At 40.0% G+C, this 22,350-nt stretch overlaps 1 protein-coding gene across 4 annotated transcripts in view; it reads right to left on the reverse strand.

Moving 5' to 3' along the window:
• The window catches only part of itga3b (integrin, alpha 3b), a 38,647-nt gene that overhangs the window by 14,267 nt on the left and 2,030 nt on the right, over positions 1-22,350 (reverse strand). For 3 of the 4 annotated variants that reach the window (XM_017301707.2, XM_008437842.3, XM_008437844.3), the window contains exons 2-9: positions 6,777-6,904; positions 4,432-4,514; positions 3,544-3,781; positions 3,356-3,454; positions 2,690-2,894; positions 1,461-1,654; positions 1,137-1,225; positions 906-1,042 (exon numbers count right to left, since the gene is read on the reverse strand). In XM_017301707.2, the coding sequence (XP_017157196.1) occupies positions 906-1,042; positions 1,137-1,225; positions 1,461-1,654; positions 2,690-2,894; positions 3,356-3,454; positions 3,544-3,781; positions 4,432-4,514; positions 6,777-6,904 (1,173 nt within the window). The other variant, XM_017301708.2, reaches the window with a different exon arrangement.

Raw genomic sequence — 22,350 nt, forward strand, 5'->3', positions numbered from 1 at the left:
TCAGAATAGTGAAAGTGAGACTTTCTTTTTATTCTTCTTAGGATTTGGTAGAATGCGCTTAGGAATCTACATATTTGGATCCAAGCTAAATATTTAGTTAACAAGCTAAATATTTAGCTTTAGACAAAATCCAGAGTTCCAAACTAAATATTTAGTTAACAAGTGAAATATTAAATATTTAGCTACCTAAATTTTTAATCTGTAAGCTAATTAGGGCTTGCTAACTATTTAGCAAGTGTTACAGATAGTAAGGTAAATATTTAATTAGCAAGTTAAATGTGTACCTGGCTAACTACTTAATTTATTAACCCATATATTTAGCTTACCAACCTAATATTTAGCTATAAACACAATATTTAGATAGCTTGCAAAATGTTTAGTGTGAAGCTAAATATTTAGCTCCAACCTAAATACTTAATTAGCAACCTAAATATTTAGCTTCAAACCAAATATTTAATTAACCATCCATCCATCCATCCATCCATCCATCCATCCATCCATCCATCCATCCATCCATCCATCCATCCATCCATCCATCCATCCATCCATCCATCCATCCATCCATCCATCCATCCATCCATCCATCCATCCATCCATCCATCCATCCATCCTCTTTACACCTTTGTCCCTTAGTGGGGTCGGGAGGGTTGCTGGTGCCTATTATTTAATTAACTATTTGTCTCCAAACTAAATATTTAACTAGCAAGCTAAGTATTCAGCTTGCTAACTAAATACTCAGCTTGAAACTGTGATGTTTATAAATGAACGAATAACATGGTGAAAATATGAATCTGAAAAATGAACCGCCATTTTTTTTCCTTCAGCCAAGCTAAATAACCCAACTTAGTTTTTTGACAGTGCAACTTCACAAATGGCACCACATAGATATGCCTTTGTTGTTCTACCTTAGAAGAGCTACACGCTCATCCAGTGAGCCAACTAAGATGTCCGGGTAGCCGTTGTTGTCAGTGTCCATGCCTGCATTTATGGAGTAACCAAAGGTTTGGAAGTTGCCATTGACCACTGACGTTCCCTCAATTATCTGTAGAGGGCAACAGAGACACATGGCTTTAATCACAATGCCTTAACTAAAAAGCTCCAAGCGTACTGTATACAGTAACCAGGACTGATGTTACCTGACTGGGCTGCTGGGAGACTCCAGTTTTACTTCCCATCCAGATATAGAGCCGTCCTGTCCCATGAAAAGGAGCTCCTACTGCAAAGTCTACAGAAGGAAGGGAGAGATACCTCAAGGAAGCAATACCAACCAAAAACAACCGAGAAATAAAAAGCAGGGATGTCTATGAAAAAAATATATTTCACTATTTCTGACCAGGATAGAATTCCTGCAATGAGTTTTTCTAGTGCAGTGAACTAAAAAAAAACACGAATAATCCTTAAGCTAAGCTTTAGAAGTGATCGAAACAAATGTAATACAAATTATATTTTGAAGGTCACACCTTGAAATCCGTCCTGATTGACATCGCCGATGGCAGCGACTGCAGTGCCAAACCCGGAGAAAGCTTCACCGGTCAGCTTCATGGTGCAGGTACTCTGGAAAGATCCGTTCTCATTCATGAAAACGTACACCGCTCCTCCGCTCAACGCATTGCGGTCGAAGTAAAACGGAGCCCCAACAATCAGGTCGTTCCAGCTGGGATGGGGAAAAAAAGACACAAAAACAAAACAAAATGAAACATCAGAAAAAGATTGAAATATTTTCAAAACCTTTTTCAAATGACAAAGTTCAGTGTAGTTTTTCGGGGACTTTATATGACGGACAAGGAAAAGTAGAGCAGGATTGTGAAGGAGAACGAAACTGATTTGTAATTAACAGACAAGAATAAAAAATGTGTGGCACATGTTTACATTGAAGCTCTAGTTTGTTCAACTCAAACCTGTCTGCTCCCATCTGTCACACCAGCTGTTCCCCAGGGCCCCGTCCTGTGATCCCAAGTCTTTATCATTTACCCACTTCCTTTGAAGTATTTTGTTTTTCCAGAAATTATACATTTTGTTTCACTGCTATGGATGACACCCAGCTCTATCTGTCCTGTCAGTCAAACTCCACAGGAACCACCCTCTTCCCTAACCTCCTGGTCATCTGAAACACCATCCTGATTCACCTCTGACTTCCTCAAACTGAAGAGCGACAAAACTGAGATCGTACTTGTAGGAGCCAAACCTGTATTATCCAAAACTGAGAGTTCCTCCCCTTCATTTGATGGTTCTACACTCTGGTCCTCCCCTCAGATTAAGAGTCTGGTGATTCTCCTCTCAAATCAACAATGTTACCAACAATGTCTTTTTTTTTTCTTAGAGCAAATGAATCGTCGTCTTAATATGAGACAGATAATCTGTAAAAAGACCAACCTCCTCCACCTCCTGCCTGAGCTGCTATTGCAGTCTGACAAATTGCACCAAAAACAACCAATCAGAGCCAGGAGGCGGGTCTTAGTGATGTAAATAATACCCATGTACTCACTGCTGAGTATCCTAATGGTGGAGAAACAGCTTACCATTACAGGAAAACATGGTGATAGTTTCAGCAAATATGTAAAAAAAAAAAACAAACATGTTTTTATGAAAGTGGCATTTTGCAGCCTTAAGGCATTGGACATACTGGGTGGAAAACTGATGAACGTAAAAATGAACAGTTAGAATCCCCACAGACTGAGCTCAGACATACCCATCATTGTTGAGGTCAGTGGCAGCCAGGCTGCTCCCAAAGTAGGAGCCCACTTGTTCTCCCAGGATGGTGTGGGTGATCTGGATTTTGTCCTGAATCTGTTCTCCCAACATCACGGAGCCCTTGGATTCATCCCTGGGGGACCCCGTCACAACAGTGTTGTGGTGACTACTCAGCAGTTTTTGCTCCTCGAGAACTGAATAACCTGGAAAAACAAAGCAGGTGTTTCATTCACACCAATCATAAATAAAAACAGTAAAACTTGCACAGTTTGACATTCCGGCAATACACTTGCTTAAGGGAAAAACGGCAATTTCAAAAAAGCTACGTTTTTAAAAAGTTTTGGCACTAGGATGAGGTGGCTCTTTTGGCTGTATCAAATAGGTTCATTTCACAAAATGGGAATGAAAAATGTTTTTTCCCCGAAACCTAAGTCACATGATCAACAACCGGATGTTACTGCCGCAAACCACAAGGGAGAAAACAACAGGAAGAGATTGGAGGATGATGGCACGGCATCAACAAAACATTTTCATGTGTGATTTTAATTGTATTTGTTATTTAACAGAAACACCGAAATTGCAAAATAATGCTTTTATATTAGTGAAATATTGACACAGTTTTGTGAACCTTTGTAATGAAAATGACGAGAGAATAAGAACTCACCAATATAGATGTTGTTTTTTTTGTCATCCTTTATTGTTCTCTGAATACTGGTCCCATAGTTGTCTGGATTTGGATCTCTCCAGGTTAAATGGACGTTCCCTTTAAAGCAAAGCAAACAGACAATTACAAGACAGGAAAATGGTTTGGTTTCCAGACTGAAGCTCAGCCAGCAGCTCCCAGCTCCCCACCTTTCCAGTTATTGCTTCCCGTGGCGCCGAGGACGACATCGGTCTCAGTTATACCACCGGAGATGCCCAGGTTGCACATTCCCTCCTTCTTGTGGTCGTCTCCAGGGTTGCAGCGCTCATAGCTATCAGTTTGCCAGAGATCGTTGTTGTCAAGCGTCAGATCGTTGCTCCTTACGAAGCATTTTCCGATCATCCGCCTCTGGCCTGTGCTGATCTTCACATAACGATGCCCACAAGCCTGCAAACAGGAAGCCATGGTTTTAAAGCTAGCGGTGTCATAAAACATACCGTATATGTGACATACCGTATATAGATCAATTCAAAAAATTTGAATGTTACTGAAAAAGGGAATTTATGTCAGTAACTCCATCAGCCAGGGAAACGCATCGCATCTTTACGTAACTAGGCAAAGGCTGATGTTTTAACTGTTCCTCTTAGTCATGGTCATTTTATGCTAACGGCTAATGAAAACCCATTTAAAATTAGAAGATTAAATCAGACCAACAGAAAAACTATCTTTAAAAATAACAATCATCTTTTGTGTGTCATCAAAATGATGTTTCATACATATTTAATGGTTGTTTTATGAGACTCATCATGACTTATTTCTAATTTACTGAATCATTTTCCTTCCTCTTTTCTCTGCTTTGACTTTTATTGTCTGCAAGGACGTAATTGTTTTTCACAGTGGTACAAGTGAAAGGTCTGTGCAGAACCGCTGCTCTCTGAATTGTCCTCAGTAAACAGACACTTGATGTAACATCCATTTTATGTCACTGGTGACACCAGAGGTTGACCTGAGCTGTGATACCAGTGACCTCACTGGTGTCACTGAAATGCCTGATGTTGTTGGCGCTGATTAGTGGAGTGAACAGGGAGTCATCTCACCAGCACACGTCCCTCCTTCAGGCTCCGCTGGGTGGCCACCGTCACGCCCAGCCACATGCCCTCCACTATCTCCGACGGCTTGGCTGTGAATTTGTCACATGGGTTCAGAGTTAGTCTTATTTTGAATCGCCAGCAAAATAGTTCTGAGTACGAGACACAAAGACAGCCTGTTTGATTCTCGGTCTCTGAGAGACTTCAAAGAAAAGTTCCTGAGATAAATCTTCCACGTCAGGGCATTGGGTCAGTGGGGAACTCTCCCTCCACCTTTTCGTTCACAAAATCAAGAGTTTCACAATTTTTCCCACCCTACGCTGTTTCTATAAAACACATGTAATTAAGCATTTTTATATATTTTTTATAACTTGACTTTCTAGGAATTTACAAATCCATGATTTTCTGCTTCCCTGCAGTCTGACTACAACACCTCCACTGCTCAAAAGGGGGAAGACGAGAGAAACATGTCTGTCAGGTAAGAAAGATTTGTGTTTGTATTCATGAGTCAGGAATTCGCTACAAGTAAATAGTTACTCACTAAAAATTCCCCATCCATCCATTTTCTTCACGCCCGTGTCCCTTAGTGGGGTCAGGAGGTTGCTGGTGCCTATCTCTAGCTAACGTTCCGGGCGAGAGGCAGGGTACACTCTGGACAGGTCGCCAGTCTGTCACAGGGCAACACAGAGACAGACAGGACACACAACCATGCACACACACACACACACACACACCTAGGGGCAATTTGGAGAAACCAACTAACCTGACAGTCATCTTTTTGGACAGTGGGAGGAATCTGGAGAACTCTGAGAAAACCCAGCATGCACAGGGAGAACATGCAAACTCCATGCAGAAAGATCGGGGCCAGGAATCGAACCCAGAACCTTCTTGCTACAAGGCAACAGCTCTACCAACTGCACCACTGCGCAACCCCTAAAATTTTTTGAATGCGTTAAAATCTATGTGACTATTTCGTTGAAAACGTCCTGGCCGTAAATAAAACATTAAAATAGCTGGAATTTTCTTTGACAAGCTTAGACAGGGATCCAAGTTTCTCTTGGTAGAAAATAATGTTTAAAACCTTCTGTTAGCTAACTGCTTCTAAGGGAAAATGGAAGTGATGTAAGCTTCTTCTGTCACAAGTAAAAAATAAATAAATAAAAAATACGGTGAATTTTCTACTAAACAGAAAATGTGCCATCGTTGGGTCCTTCAGCAGGATAATGACCCAAAACAGGATCGAATCTAAACAGTAAGAGCTCACAAGAACCAAACTCCACCTGCTTCCATGTTCTTGGACGGCTGTGTTCAGAACTTTGAACCATTTAAAAACTAAATTTCCCAAAGAGAAAATCAGATCAGATCACTTCAGTCAGCTGCAAGATTTGAATAAACAGCCAGCATGCTTCTGGAGATATTCAGTCAGAGGAACACGGATCCAAACTGTGATTAGCCTTTAAGCCACATTCATGCCCCGATACACATTAACCGCAAAAATGTGCTTTGACTGGAGCAGCTGACGTCCTAACCTGAACATTAAAATATATGCAGCTCCAGAAATTTTATATCCTGGAGCGTAAAAAGCAAGATTAATAAACCTGAGTGCTGGAAATTCATTTGATCTGCCAAACAGAAAGTAAAGGCCTGGACGTAGGAAAGCAGGACTCATTATAAATGAGATTTCTGGGGTTTTTTTTGTATTCTTAGGTAATCACAACAGGCTCTGCTGATGGGGAGAAGATGTATCACACCTGAGCATGACCCTCCCCCTGGCTCTGATTGGTTGTTTTTAGTTGCCGCTTGGAAGAGGCGGAGCAACTCAGTTTTTTTCCACAGATTGTTTCACAACGCTGTGAAAGTTTCAACAAATATGTAAAAAAAAAAAAAAAGATTTTTCGTAAAAGTTACAGAGCAGCTTCAAGTGCACTTGTGTTGTCTGTTATGAAAGTTTGTTTGATCATCTGAAACATTAAATGTTTTCATGGCACAGTAAAGGCTTTGGGTCGTTTTTCATTGTGTTGCACTTTCTAGAGCAAAGCTCATCTTTACAAATCCATCTCCATAAAAATCCCAAACAAACACTGAACTGAAACAATGTTTTGTTTTTAGAAGCCTATGTCCATCAAAGGAGAACTAAACAAGAATTTAGTATCAAAACTAATGAAAAAGTTCAGAGAAACCAGTTGATGGATCTGGAAATACACATGAAATGGATCATTTTGACCACTAGGTGGCTCTGCAGGAAAAAAAGAAAAACTAAACTAAAATAAAAACCTGAAGAATTTGATATGTTTTCCTTTGTCGCGTCACATGTGAGCAGGTAATCCTGTCACGCAGCTGAGCATCATGCTTACTTGATGTGACCAGATCCATCCTGGTGCAGTCTGTGCGGTCTTCGCTGATTGGACAGGCGTACACGGCGCCCGTTTCGTTGACATTTGGAAGAGAATTGGCTTTTTCTTTGGGTGCTCCTACGAGAAGCCTGGAGGGACACACAGACAGAGGGACAAGCAACACTTCAGACCGCGTTTGTGGGATGTTTGTTAGGTGAGACATAGTCTAGAAAAAGATGATGGAAAATGATCTGACAGATTATTGTTGAGGTCTAAGCAGAGTTCTGATGCAGCTTAAAGGAAACGGAGTGACACCTGAGACGCTTGAGAGTTCCTTCACCATAACAAGCTCACAGAAAAGGTCATTTCAGTTTGCGTGACCTTTTAAATACAAAAAGAAAAGAGAGTGAAGCGGTCAGAGCAAGTCTAGGCGTCAAACACACACCCACACACACACACACATGCACACACACACACACACATTCACAAGTGGACACTCCCTACACCAGAACCTTTTAACACAGCAGTGAACTTTGAAGTAGAGTAATTGCTTGTCTGCCAGGGTTCACACACTGTTTATCGTAAGCACAAGATTTATTCGTTGCACTTTGTAGGTGAAAGGTGTGTGTAATCTTGTTTACAGAGAGCTAGTGAGAAGGATGTGATCTGAGAGCAGAAACGATGCTAAGTGGTGTAGCTTTACCTTCTGTTCATGTTTGTTCTTTTAACAAAATTAGAATCACTCATTGCTGGTTCTTCTAGTCTAAAGTGTTGAGTTTTGTGATATTTCATAGATCACAGCAGGGTTTTTCTGGATTGTTTTAGTCCAGGTTTGACTCGTTCTTCCCTAGAACTAAATGCACTAAATGCACTGAAAATGACCCTGTTCTGAGTTTTAATAGAACAAAATAAATGTTTCGTGGTTCACAAAAGTCTCAAACGAGTTAAGATGTAACTTGTCCATTTATTGTATTTTTTGTGCTTTTCTCAAACTATGCTGGTCCCAATGTCAAACACAATGGATAGCATTTTTTCCATCCTAAATCTCATCATAAATCTCTAACTATTTCAAATAATTAGTGTTCAGTGTAGAATGAATCAATAAGTATCTTACACTTTAAACTGGAAACGATTAAATGTAAAAGAAAAAAAACTAATTATTAATCCTTTATACCTCTACCAGGAACCTCCAATCAAATGCTAACTTTAGCGCTATTAGCGGCTTATGGTTAGCCAGCCATAGCATTCACTAAAAAAGGGACCAGTGAGGAAACAGCCACTCCTGTAATTTAGCCTCTTCTGATGTTTTTATTTGTTTATTCTTTTAAACTTGCTGGTGCCTCTTTACCTTGTCCTTTACACACCACTTTTAAATATCAGTCTGTCACTCCTGGCACCATCACCTTTTCATCCCCACACTTCTCTAAACACAACAACAGTGGCAAAATATGATAAGCTAACATGCGTAGCAGTAGCCTAGCCTGCTAAAAAACCAGTCACTTGGCAGACAACAATTCTAAAACAGTCTAGAAATATTGACAACATCATTCACAACTTCTCCTGTTTGCTGATTGGCCTGGTAGAAATTCTACTGCAGGAATCCATGTGAATGGGAGAAATCCCAGACTGAGCAGTAAGCAAGATTTAAATGGTCAGGCTAGCGGTAGCCTACAAACAATGTGTGATAAAATGTCAACTGATTTGTACATAAAATGTACACAACATGAAACATAAACTAAAAGTATAAAAATTCCTAAGAAATCTGGGAGGATAAAGATTTTTTTTAAACTAGACCTCAATCTGAGAGTTCTGCCACATTTTAGGAACCTAATAAAAGCTGTGGTTTGTTTGTGGTGTTGGATCCTCCCTGTGATCTCAGCTGGTCATGTGACCGGGTTTGCAAAATAACCCAAACTGGGATGTTTTGGAATGCAGTGATAAAGTGCCCCCATATAAACTTAGAATCTTATCAAGAGAGCATCACAAGAGGCGAGACAATTTCCCTTTGACTTATCAACTACATATGAGCTTCAGATTAGGTTTTACCTGTCTGCTTCTGACTGATCTGATATGTTGGCAGGACACAGCTTAACATGTGTGGTAGGTGATTACACCTCGCTCATTAAACAATACAGATCCAGGTCAAACGCTAACACTATTTTTAGATTCACAGCACCAATTTTAAGATTGTTGAGATCCAAGACAAAATCTTCTTCCTTTTTGCAGTTGATTCCTCAGAGGTTTAAAGCATCAACAGACAGAAATGTTTCTTGAAGCAAACACGTTCTTTTTATTTGCATTTTAATGCAAGCTGCGTTTAGGAAGAGTAAACTTCTGTGCTTCTTCTGTTGGCTTTTTCTTTCACCAGGAAGCAGAACAAATGTATCAAAACACCACAATCCAAGGTTAGTGACTTCTGTGGGAAAGAGCGAGTGGAGGAACACCTGGAGGCCAGGCGGCGGACTTGGTTCTAACCAAACAGGAATCCTGAGTGGAGCACCAATCACCCAGGCTTTAGGGACTCCGATAATCTCAGATGGAGGAAAGCAGGTTGCAGCAACTAATCATATTAATCCCAAAGAAAGGGTTTTTGTTTACACTGCACACACTGTGTTTTATTCTGACATTCATTGTTGTTTCCTATCCTTTAGAATTTTGAAAATTAATTCAAAATTCTGATTAATTAATTCAGTATATTTGAATTACTTCCTTGTGTGACATTCTGTTTCTCAGAGACAGGTGTGTGTTAGATGGTAGCCTTGTTTCGACTGGTGACTAAAATTGCAACATTTGTCACATTTTTGCCTGGTGTGGTTCTCTTTCGCACTGGACTGAGTGAAGCCGTTTGACAAACCACTTCACTCCCTCACCTTTGGGGGCGCTGCAGGAAGAACCACTGAAGGAAACAACCTGAAAACACCTGAAGAAGACACTGAGCTGAGTTTATGAAATGTAAACAAAAATGAAACAGAATAAGAATTTAGCGGCTGTATTTCTCTTTTGTCTTTGTCAAAAGACTCATCTCCAGCTAATGCCAAACTTGAGTTTGTTTTGGTTGGATTTACCCAGAATGCCCTGCACTGTCCTCTGTTTCCTGTTCTATTTTAGAAAAAATCCTGCCAATTTTCTTTGTTAAAGCAATAAAAATTCACAAAGTAAAGGAAAAAGCTTTTCAGGCTTATGATTCCACTCGTGTACCTGAAGGCTTGACCTCATGTTTTGTCCTGCAGAAACCTTCCTAAAGATGACTAACCGATGGCTGACTTGTCCATGACAGATCATCTCATTTCCTGTCCCACCTCAACAATGCGTTCTCTCCTTCTGCTCATCACCTCCTCATAAACAGCCTCAGTGAGGCGAAGGGCAACTGGCAGCTGCATTCCACCTCCTCCTCTGACATGTTGAAATTTGCCCCCGCTGGCGAACAAGTGATCTGAACGACTGGCTAAACCAAACATTTGCCATGGCAAACACTGGCAGCTAAACCTGGAGCCGCATTCCTGTCAGCCGCAGCAGAGAGAAAAATCACACGACAGACGGACCGCTGCTGTACGGTCACATCAACTTCCTTAAGCTAAACAAGCAGAGGTCAGTTTATCTGCATAACAAGGTCTGGTTGGTTGGATAATCCTAACCTTTAGTGGAGATAAACTGTTTCCTAAACGTGAAATGTGCTTTTCCATTCCTGATTACTCACAAAACAATGAGAACAGAATATCTGCCTTAAGGATAACAGCAAGGTTTTAGGTTAGCCATTTTTCTAAGGATCACAAATTCTCAACTTTCATTTTCTCTTTGTTCCACTTTAAGACGTTTTTGTTTTAAAGGGCCCTTTTTATACAAAATTGGCTTTTTTTCTTATTTACATCATGTTAGAATGTTATTATTTCATCAAAAACACACCTGGAGTGTTGCCTTGATTCTTTCATGCATGTTTGAGCAATCCTTTAATCTCCATGGCAACCATTCAGCTGTGTAAAACACCTGGGTGGACATAGCTCCGCCTTTGAGAACAAAGTTCCTCCTTCTGAGCTGCAGTTTCCAAGTGTCTGCCTCACAGAGCAGAGCAGCCCTCCTCCACAACTCCCCCACTCAGCTCCTTCAGACTAGCCAGCAGCAATTAGCAAATTCCAGAGAGAACTGCTCATCAGCTGAGCTCATTAGAAGCTACTTTTCAGAGCAATACTGGTAAAAACAATGTTAAAGGGTTAATAGAGGAGTCATGTTGTGATGACTTCCTGAAGGCGGAATTTCAGAAAGAATGGGAGCTTCTTAAAGTGACAGTGGCCCAATTTCAAGGTGTGAAATTACAAAGTAAAATTTCTTTTAAGTCACATTTAAATGAAGAAAAGTAAAATTAACTTTTCTTCATTTAAGAAAAGTTGTTAAATGAAGAACTTTTCCAGTTCTTCATCTATGTTTCTTATTAACAACTGAAGGTTACATAGTTACTTGATTATGTTATAAAATGGCATTATGTGCCTGGAAAACACATAACACCGCCCCTTTAAGAAACATGGCTCGCATGCAGTAATTTTCCCCTTTTTTTCAAACGTTGTCTCATATATCATGAGTCGAAGCAAATTAAAAATTAAATACAAAAAACAAAAAAACAACTTAGTGACAAATGACAAAAAGAGAAACACAAATGAAGGAAGTAAACGCAAGACTGAACAGAGCATGAAACTTTGAGCTCCTGGTTTATTGTTTAACTCTTATTTATGAAGCTGGATCATTATAGCTGCTGTTAGTGTGCCGTGCACAAGTAAAGCAGCCACACGGGACGGTGATTAACTTTCAGATAATGTTTAGGGCAACGTGTTTTTCAGAGGGTGTGACTCCTGACCCGAAGGAGAAGAAAACCTACAGAAACTCAAATCCTTTTTATTTCATTGTCAGTCATGACAGAGGCAGCAATCAATCAAATGACAATTTTTGCAGTTCTTCTATTGTTCAGATAATCCCAGTCCCACTAGAGTCCTATAGAGAGACACACCAGATCGTACATTTTTTTCTGGAATAATCCTGTCATGATTTCATTTTGCCACAAAGTGGATATGTTTCTACTGGCTTTGCACATCTAGAGACTGATATACCCGATCAGTCGTCTTTGCAAAATAGCCCAGATTCAATCAGAATGGATAAAAAGTGTCAGCAAACATCAGGTTTTACGTATCTCTGACTGAGCCGTTTTAACACATGACTGTGTTTTAATCTAAACTAATCTTTCTTGTGGTGGGTCCAAACACCGAGTTTCTGGATTTTATCAAGGCAAGAAAAAAAATTGCAAAGAACAACAGCAAAACCTGCGGAGTCTATTTACACCCCTTGGCGATCATGTCCTGACAACCATCGTTTCCCACCAAAGAAGAAAACACGAAAAGTTTGTTTATGTCAGCTGATTAAATACGGTGAAGCTCAGGCAGGACGCAGACTGTAATATTATGGTCTTTAGACAAAAAATGTGCAACCGCTTTGGAATCATCACACATCCAACCAAGTATCAATAAAAATTCTCCTAACATTGACCTCTACTGATCTCTGTGAGCCAAAGAAAACCATAGACGTTAGCAGCAGGGGTGAAAGTAGCTTTGAATTCTTGGGGGTACTATGTGTGTCTATATGCATACACACACACACACACATATATATATATATATATATATATATATATATATATATATATATATATATATATATATATATATATATATATATATATAAATTATATAAATTGCTTCTTTGTGTGCTTTGGAGTTTCTGTGCCGATTAATTTTTTTGTGAAGCGATAACAGTGACCTGCTACTGGCACCTGGCTACTGGCACGGGTGCCACTGCCCAGCAGCACGGGGTGCCCTGACCAGCTACATCTTAATAACGGCAACTTCTAGCTACTATGACGTATGCCGCAGCTTTTGTGTCAGACTGAAAATTTATTATTTTATTTTGAACCAAAAAACAAAACAAACAACAACAACAAAAAAAAGCAAATACATCCGTCACAGATTCAGTGACATATACATTGCAGCTTCTGTGACAGACTGAATATGAATGAATTTATTTAGAAAAAAAAAACAAAAAAACACCGGTGGATCTGGCACAAAGTATTGCATTTCCTCTTAAGTGTTGCGTTCCCTCACAAAAAGCAAATATGCCCTGGTCTATTTTGGATACAGTCACAAATGTCAATTTAAAATTTCTAAATCTTTTAGGGGTACACAGTACCCGACCGTACATATTTTTACCCCTGGTTAGCAGGACGGCCAAGATGGTTCTAAATGTGTATCCAAATGCATATTATGATGTATTCTATTAAAATAGGTAACTATGGGTGGTTTTAGAGGAAGTACAAGTTATTTGTGGATTTTAATTATTTGCAGGCAGTTGTGGTCTCTAATCCCTGTGGATACCGGGGGTCCACTGTATTCAGTTTGCAGCAGATCTGTGCTAACTGACAGCACAACCAGCTGACTGTATTTTGAGTCATACGGATGACTCAAAATAAAGCAAAAACCCAAACAAATGTCAGGCAAACATACTGATCCGTTTCCAGCTGTGTTTCCATTACAAATGTGTTCAAAACTTTGTAGATATTCTGCAAACGTCGAAAAAAAAACAGAATTTGGCAATGCCTGTGCTTCTGTTAAATAAGAAACGCAATTAAAATCACGTGTATAAATTTACTCATGCAATGTCAGTCATAAACATGTCACGTCACTATGCGAAAAAATGGTTTCCATTGCAGTTTTATGAAATACACAAATTTTGAAACCAAAAAAAAAAAAAAAAAATCCATAGCAAAAACATTTTCGCAAACAATGTGAGTTTTTTTCAAAATCACACTGTTTCCATTGACCAAGTTTTTTTTTTGTAATTCCAATTTGCGCAATTTTAAAGTCAATGGAAACGAAGCTGCTGCCAAGGAGACCAAAACAAAAATCATGAGCTGCACATTGAAGATGAAGAGCAACATGAAGACAAGCCTTCAAGAACAATGCAACAAATCTGGTAAAAAAAAAAAAACCTAGTCTGTATTAATCACTGGAGTCTCAGCTGAAATCAGAACCATTCTGATCTATTGGATAAATATGTTGATCCATCTTTGTTCCCAAAGGTATCTTAGCAACCGTTTCCTAAAGACAGCATCCTTTCTGTTGGTGTTTTTTCCCAGCTTTTGTGCCTCTGGATCCAAACTGAGTCTAAAGTCTCTTGTTAGTTGTTTTGTCAACTGAAGAATTGCATATATACTGTAAATTTAATCTGCACGTACCTCTTATTGTTTTGTCATTTCAAAAAGGAGATGCAGTGATTTTATATAATCCTGTCGGCATTCTTAGTGTCCCAGAACATCCGTTACCGTCTCCTTAGACTGCTGAGGAAAATATCCGCTACAGAAACCCATGAGGTTTCCAGTCCAAACAGGCCTGAAGGTCAGTTTGGTCTCTGTAGACTGTAGACTCTGCCTCAGGTTCAGCTTTTCTGAGTTCCATAACAAAGAAAACAACCAAATCTGAACTTGTCTGGGCTGATATGACTTTGCAGAGGTCTGTGTTTGTATGTTTCAGTCAGATGAAGATATTAATCTCATTCCAAACCACAGCTGCTGCATTTAGCAGGCAGGTCATTCGACCTGTGGAGCAGCGGCGGAGTGCAGAGACGTTCCTGGTTACACAGTACACCATTCTCCACAACGCAAGATGCACACAACAAAAACGAACAAAAAACAAAACAGCCTCCCACTCATGGAGTCGTGATAAACAAAGACAAAATGTACGACTTGTTCTTTGCTTTAACATGTTGTAAAACAATAGAGAGGATTTCTTCATCACCATTTAGATTCACTGCGGGGAAATATGGAAGAGCGGCAATGAAATCTGTTTCTACAGGCCAAACCACAATCCATCGCAGACAAGACAGCAAGATCTAATGGCAAGATATGTGACTCTGATTTGACAGAGAGCTTTTGGGAACTGACTATGGTAATGGAGAACAAAAATTAAAATCAAAAGTCATACAGCAATGGCACAACTGTCTCCTGGACATAGCTGTCGATACCAGAGGATAAGGCATTTCTAAGGAATGAAGAAATCACTGCTATAGAGTCAGTTAAGATTCATGTTTTTTTTTTTAAGAACCTTCCAGGAAAAGGAGAAACAAACGTTTTTCATCTGGTCTTTTCATTGTTGCAGAAATGAATCAAACGTTCAGAGTTTGACTTGTCCATGCTGGTGTGATTTTGTAAGTTTGTGCTGACACATCTTGATCACATATCAATGTCAAATCAAACCACACTTCCCACGTCTGGTGACTCATCAGGAAGGAAAACGTGTAAAGACGGTAACAAACAGGATGTTCCATCAATAACGGGAAAACGAATGCCCGCCTGCCTCGGAGTTTCAGAAGCAGAAGGCGGGACTCTGTTGACCCGTTGCCATTTAGAGCCACTAAGCAAATGAATGGAGATAAGACTGAACGCCGTGACTCAATCTGCAGATCAAATTAAGCATGAGGACGAAACAGAGACCGAGTTTGATCTCTTTATTCAACCATCATGTTGTAACAACTGATCGAAAGAAAACAAGATGTGCAGCTGTGGACTTCACTGCGACTGCTTTGGTAACGGGAATACAGCGTCTGATTGATCCTACATGAACACGCCTTGAACTTCTTGTTTCTCACCGGTTTCACAGTCTTGGTGGAGTTGAAGACAGTCGAAGCTAAAAGTAGAAAGTGAAACACACATGCTAAGGTGTTCTTCATTTGGGTTTATTTGGTTATGCTCAGTGTTTTTCATGCTGCTGGAGGTCGGAGCAACGAGAGACGCCGAGCAGTTCCTCTAACCTCTGAATCAAAAGGGATGAAGAGACACAATCGGTAATTAAAGGAGGACACAGTGCAGAACCAGTGTACTGAGGTCAGTAAGGCGAAATATCAACGTTCACTGGTCCATGACACGGCTCTGGATCTGGCTGTGTCGTCTGGACAAACATCCTCTTGCAGCCCGCCATCTGCCTTTAGTAAAACAGTAACAGGAGGGAAACGCATCCAGATCCAGGCAGAGAAATGGAAGATGGGAGCCATCTTCACGACAAAGTAACAGCAACAGCAGCAACACGTCAACCTGTGTTCAGTTACTACCACAGAGGTACAGAATGTCAACAACACTGAGACAAATATTAATATACACAATATTAATACTGCAAAGAACTGTTTGAACTGTAGTAATTATTCCAAGTAGCATTAGCTCACCAATAAGATGAACAAGCTAACAGAAGAGAGGGTAAAGGTCACAGAGTAAAAGATGGATTTGCCACATCTCATAACATCACATCAAAATGTAATCATTTTTTATCACATCATTTTCTTATATTATTTTTTGCATGTCTTTTGGAGGACCAGGACAGAATATTTAATAGGTAAAACACAGTGAAGAACGCGATCCTGGCAGATTCCATGGGATGGTGACCAGAGTCCAGGGACAGGAAAAGATTTTTAAAAGTTTCAAAAACCACAAAGATTTTCCACAATCCGAAGCTTAAAGCCCATTTTTAAAGAAGATTCCAGAGAAAGAACTGGAGTGACACTGTCAGTATATCATCATTATACACAAAACTGATGTTAATACAAGAATAATATTAGACGCATTAAAAATCTTCTGATCTGTTTTTGTTGCTGCTAAAGATCTCAGGCACCAAAAGATGGAGAACTGCGGCGTAGCGCGCCTTAATCTGCAGCTTCTGGGTCAGATGACAACAATGTCTCTGGCATTAAGGCGCCTAATGCTTCCTGGTTCCTCGTCACTCGGCGTTTACTTACGCAAACAAACAAACCCTGAGCCAGGTCACATGGAGAACTGCATCCAAATGCATGCACGCACACTGGAATGCACATTTACACAAACAAACGCGGCTGGACTCCTCATGGACGCATGTCACTTTGTGACCCCCATGCTAGCTAACATTGTGCTTGCGGGACCCAGAGTATCAGTGACCGGTGACATTTTGACCTCAGTTGGGGAGAAGGCAGGAGACTGATTGGTTAAAAACTTCCACCGACACAGAAGGGGGCAACCTGAACTGAACCTGCTATTAACAACAACAACAACAACAAAACACACAATGTTGGTGAAATATCTGCTTCCAGCAGCTGATATGGACAACCCTTAACACGTTTTAACAGATTTTTATATGACATGTCATTCATATAAATATATATTTTTTAAATAAAGAAGCAGACATTAAGATGTTCTTTGGATGCACCACAGTTTTGAGCTTACTTCACCTGAATGCACACTGGCCTAACCACATACACCCGGATTATTTCCCCTCAAGGGTGAAGAATGAAGGGGGAAGGTGTTGAAGCATATTGTTTTTTTAAGCTTCATGTAGCTGTAGCTATCTTTAGCCCCTCAGGTCACCTGCTTCTCCACGCTGCTGGGTCAGAAGACAGAAACAACCTTCACTACAGAAACTTTGGTCGATAAAAGTCTCTCCTTTGAATGTCTTCTCGGCAGAGATTAGCAAGAGGCGTAAAATCTGACTTACAAAGCTTTCAACATTGTATTACAGGACGTCAGTCAGGCTGCAGGGTAAAAGTGCAACACATGTCCTAAAGGACTATTTACCATTTATAAACGTTGTTTATTACTTATATTTCTTAACATTTCTAATTTACCATTTAAAAAGTGAGCACATACCATAAATGGCATATTAAACCTGCTTAAAAACACACCACAATCTCCTAAACCGCCATTTGCAAGCTATGAAGGCAGCAACTGGGATTTTGCAAAGTGCCATTAACACAACTCCATACATCACAAAGCTTCTTTTGCACTGTGGCAGATCAGTAAGTACTGGCTTACTGTCATGTAAAAGTGTTGGCTCTCGAAGTATAAACCGTCAGCATCTGAAGGTGATTTATGGCAGCAGCTCCATCGTTCTCCCACAAACACACTTCACAGACAAAGAGCACCAGCCTCTGTGCACAGAGGAATGTTGGATCGATGCCACGTGCAAATCTATCAGCATCGTTCCTACGCTGAAAGGAGTCTTTTCCTAACAGCACACATGCTGAAGCTCTTCCATGCAGATCACCTCTCTGTACGGCTCCATCCATCTTAAGACTCTCTCAGTATTTCAGTATCAGTTTTCCACAAAACATCACATTTTGCATCTGGGCCAAAGTTCACAAGTTTGCTGTTAACACAACTGTGTAGAACTTCTCGGATACATCTGAGTTTGTTCAAACAGCTGCTTTCTTTTTACCACTAACCCATAAAGTCTAGATCTGTGAAGAGAACAACGACTGGTTGTCCTGTTGACCGTTTCTCCAGTTCCTCCAGAGTCACTGGGCAGTTTCATGTGAACGGCCATATCTTGGCAGGTTTGCTGTTGTGCTACTGTCTTTTCATTTCAGATAACAGCTTCAGGTGTTCTTTAATCTTCATGATGCCGTTTATTCACTGATGTTCTCTAACGAACTCCAGAGACCTTCACATCAAAGATGGACTCAGAGATCTGAATCCACACAGAGACTCTATTGACTAATTAGGTTCCTTCTTGAAGCTTTTGACATGACGCCATCTGTCAATCAATCCAGTGGGTTTGTCAGCAACTGACCAAACTCACACTCCTCTGTAAAACTTAGTTGCTAACCTGTTACTGCCAAACGAACAAGCATAATTCAAGCACAAAGACAGATCAGTCTTTCTGCCTCTTACTGGTTTCTGGTGCATTAGGGTGTGTCTTTATCAGAGCAAAGGTGGACATTGGTTGCAGAGGGAGTTTTCTGTTATAGTAGCTGCATTTAAACCAGTGCTTCTCAATTCCAGTCCTCAGGCCCCCTCTGCTCTTCATGTTTTAGATGTGTGTCTATTTCAGAACAGCTGATCCAAATGATCGCATGACCTCTTCTGCAGTCATCAAGTATTGCAGAAGCCTGTTAATCACTCCAGGTGTGTGGCAGAAGGGGAACACCTAAAACATGCTGAGGACCGGAATTGAGGAACACTGATTTAAACACAGGAAGTACTGACTGCGTCTGACATGACATCCTCTTTAATTCCGGCTAACTCTGCGGTATGAAAGAAAAGCAGAACCCATTTCTTCTGCGTGTTCTGACTGAACATCATATTAGTGTGTAAACTGGAACATACCAGTTTAATTTGCACCTCACAGCGCTGAGGGGAAGACCCGACGACACTAACGTCTGGTTTTTATGGCCTCAGGCAGTCAGACAGACATGAAGCAGAAAAATCAAATGCATTTCAGCTCTGATTAAATATTCATCAGTCTGATGAACCATTTGCTTCAACTCTTAGAAAAGTGCAAGGACTCTTCAACTGTTAGTATCTTTCAAGTTTTTTTTTTCTTTTTTCTTTTCTTGCTTTTATGCCCAAAGATCATCATTCTCACTTGCAGCTTGCCTCAACCTGAAACCTGGCAGGTTGTGACTTTGCACAGAAAAGTAATACATTCCAAGCATACCACGGGGTCAAAGAAATGGAAGAGCCAATAGGTGGCCAGCTGACTGCCCAGTCCCTCCTCCCCTCCACAACTGAGGACGACCAAAACAAAAAAGAATCAAGAGATTCAACAACGGAGAGAGAGAGTGAAGACAGACATCCCACTGCAAAATGGCCTCAGGTGTTTTCAACATTGACTCCTCGAAGTAATGCCAGCTTCCTATTGGACACCAACCCCCCACTCTACCCATCAGCTCCACCAGGAATCAGGAATCTGGAATATTTGGTCCAAATGGATAATGATGAACATTTGAACAGGTTAAAGGGAACTTTATGGCTGAATTTAGGGGATGGACACTTTCAGTCTACACTTTCATCCTTCACCCATGACTCTTTGTGAGTCATGGGTGAAAAACACTCATTTCACCCATGACTTGTTTCGACTAGTTTATATTCCTGAGCAAAGTCTTGAGTCATCCTTCATTCCTTCATATCCTTTCTAAGCAGCCCGACTTTCGCCTGATACTTTAAATGAATCCGAATCAATGATTCTTTGTGCTTAATGTATCTTTGCTCTTTTTGTCTGACAAGATTCTCAACTCAACTTACCAACCATTGGCGTTTCCACACATAGCAGATCATTTAGTGGGTAAAACCTTTTAAATTAGACCTGAATTTGACAACAACTCTCTGTTAAGAAGACACAGACTCTTTCATTTTCATGTTGTAACACCGACTGAACAATGATACAGTAATCAACAAAAAAAAAATGATGCATCAGTTTGGTTCTATATCTGACAATGTGTGTCTCTGTCTGATGTTACTGACTTTCAGATACTGTTTTTCTACCGTTTTGGGTTCGACATACGGGGAGTGATGATCGACAACGACAGGTGAAAGCATACGCCGCCGAGAGGGAAAACCCACCACATGGGACACAACAGAGGAGGCAGAGACAGTGACAAAAGTTGGACAATTTTCAACTGTCTTGTGTTGCAAGTTGCTTGGCTGGAGGAGGGAAAGCGATCGTCAGCTCATCATGCAAGTTCCACAGGAAATGAATGGAGAGCGAGTGAAGTCGCCTCCCGTGTGTCGAGGCCTTGAGTAACGTCCTAATCCAAGTAATTCCAGAGGCATTTTCTAACTGAAAGTCATAGTCTCATATTTCATTAAAATCATTAAAATTCACTAAACTAATAAACAATATTGTTGAGTATTTCATCCCATTTGACTCACTCATCATTGATATTCCAGATTGAATTGTGTCTGTTTTTCTATTCGATCTGGAATATGAAGGTGTTAGCAGCAAAATGCTAACATTGTTTTTATTTTTAGAAGCTATGGAGCAGCTAACATTGTAATTTGCTACTAAAACTCTATTGTGAGTTTTGGTATGGACAAAGATCACATTTTGCTGCTACCAGCATTGTTTTCATCTGGGTAAGTTTTATAAAATGCTTGGCTGGGTAGCATGTTCTCTATGTTTTTATATGACTTGTTATTTCAGCTTGAGGCACCATTGTGTGGTTGTAAAACTTATGTACAAAATAATATATATATATATATATGTTGGTAAATGTTGACAGTGGAGTCTACACCTACCTTTATGAAGATTAAAATTATTTTTTTAGCCCTAAAAGGTCTTGTGTCGTCATCCAATTTCCTTATTTTTAGCCACAAACTCTACAGTATGCTGCACTGGTCAGACTGCACATGAAACAGCAAATCTATACAAAATTGAATAACTGCACCAAACGATATTTTTAGTCTATTGAATTGATCAAATAGCTGTGAAGCAGATAGCAATGACTTTTTGAAGCAGAGACACAAATATGGGCTCATGCAAGACCAACATCAAGAACCAGACGCTCCATCAGCACATTATGTGTCTTTACAGATTTATATAGTTTGTACAAAACCTCAGCTTAAAAGGGAGAAAGGAGGAAAATGTAGGTGGAAGAGATAAAGATGATATACTACCACAAAACATGCAGTAAGTCACAAGAGTACATGAGTCTTTCTCATGAACAGAAAGTGGGAATTTATTGCTAAGGTAAATTAAGTTCTGTAAAAAAAAAATAAAATAAAATAAATAATGCTCTATCAGTAGCAAATAGCAGCTGCGTGAAATTATTTTTTAACTTAGCTGTCTGGCTTCCAACACACAGCAAAGAACAACACCGGTCACTGAGGGTCATTTTGTACTCTGGCAGTTTTTGTCAAGAACATATTGTTATTTAAATCCAGGGATGCGTGGTCTAAATATGACAACCAAATACTTATTTCTATCTGAATTTTTTTTTATGATTTTTTTTTTTGCATAATTATTGTAATTTTCTTCAACAACGGAGATCAATTCTCGATATATCGTGCAACACAAGAAAGAATTCTTTACTGAACCAAAACCTCAATAAATGTACAAACTGCAACTGAAAAGCTTCTATTATGGTAAAATTTTACCAACATAAATATAATTATGGTTTATATATTGTTTAGAAAAGAGGTCCATTTGTTTTCTCTTTTGAAGCTACAGAAAAAAATAAAGCTCAGGTTGGAAATTCCTAAAAATGTATAAAATGCAGATCAGTTCATGTACGTTAGAATAAAAAGCAAATGCTCTGAAGTCTGTCAGAAAATATTATTGCAAATGCAATACTACCTTCAGGTATCATAAAGACTGCAGCATAAGTCTTGATCTTTACCTGCATTCATTTCCTACTGTTTTAAATGTTATTTTATTTCCCCCTCGCCGCTCCAACTAGGGCGACCCTGCATGGCAACGACCCCCGAGAGACGGAGCTGGGACGACACATCTACCCGTCTTGCTAACACAACGAATATTTTTGGTACATTTTCAGTCTGGCACGCTGGAGAAATTTAACCACTGAGCTCTGCATGGAGACTCATGGTTGCTGACCACACAGAGGAAGCAAACGACAAGTCTTTTCCTGCATCAAAGCAGAACTGCAGCTCAGATAAGAGAAGGTTATGGTGATGCTCTGTGATCAGGGATGGAGAGGCCGCTGTGATTGGCCGAGTGAGATCCAACACCAGACGACTGCTTAAAAGAATTTCATTCATGTGGAGAAAGTTTGAGAGAGGTTGCTGTTACAAACACTCACTGTCCCTGAT

This window comes from Poecilia reticulata, chromosome 19 (assembly GCF_904066995.2).
Source record: "Poecilia reticulata chromosome 19, P_reticulata-male-v2, whole genome shotgun sequence".
NCBI lineage: Eukaryota > Metazoa > Chordata > Actinopteri > Cyprinodontiformes > Poeciliidae > Poecilia > Poecilia reticulata.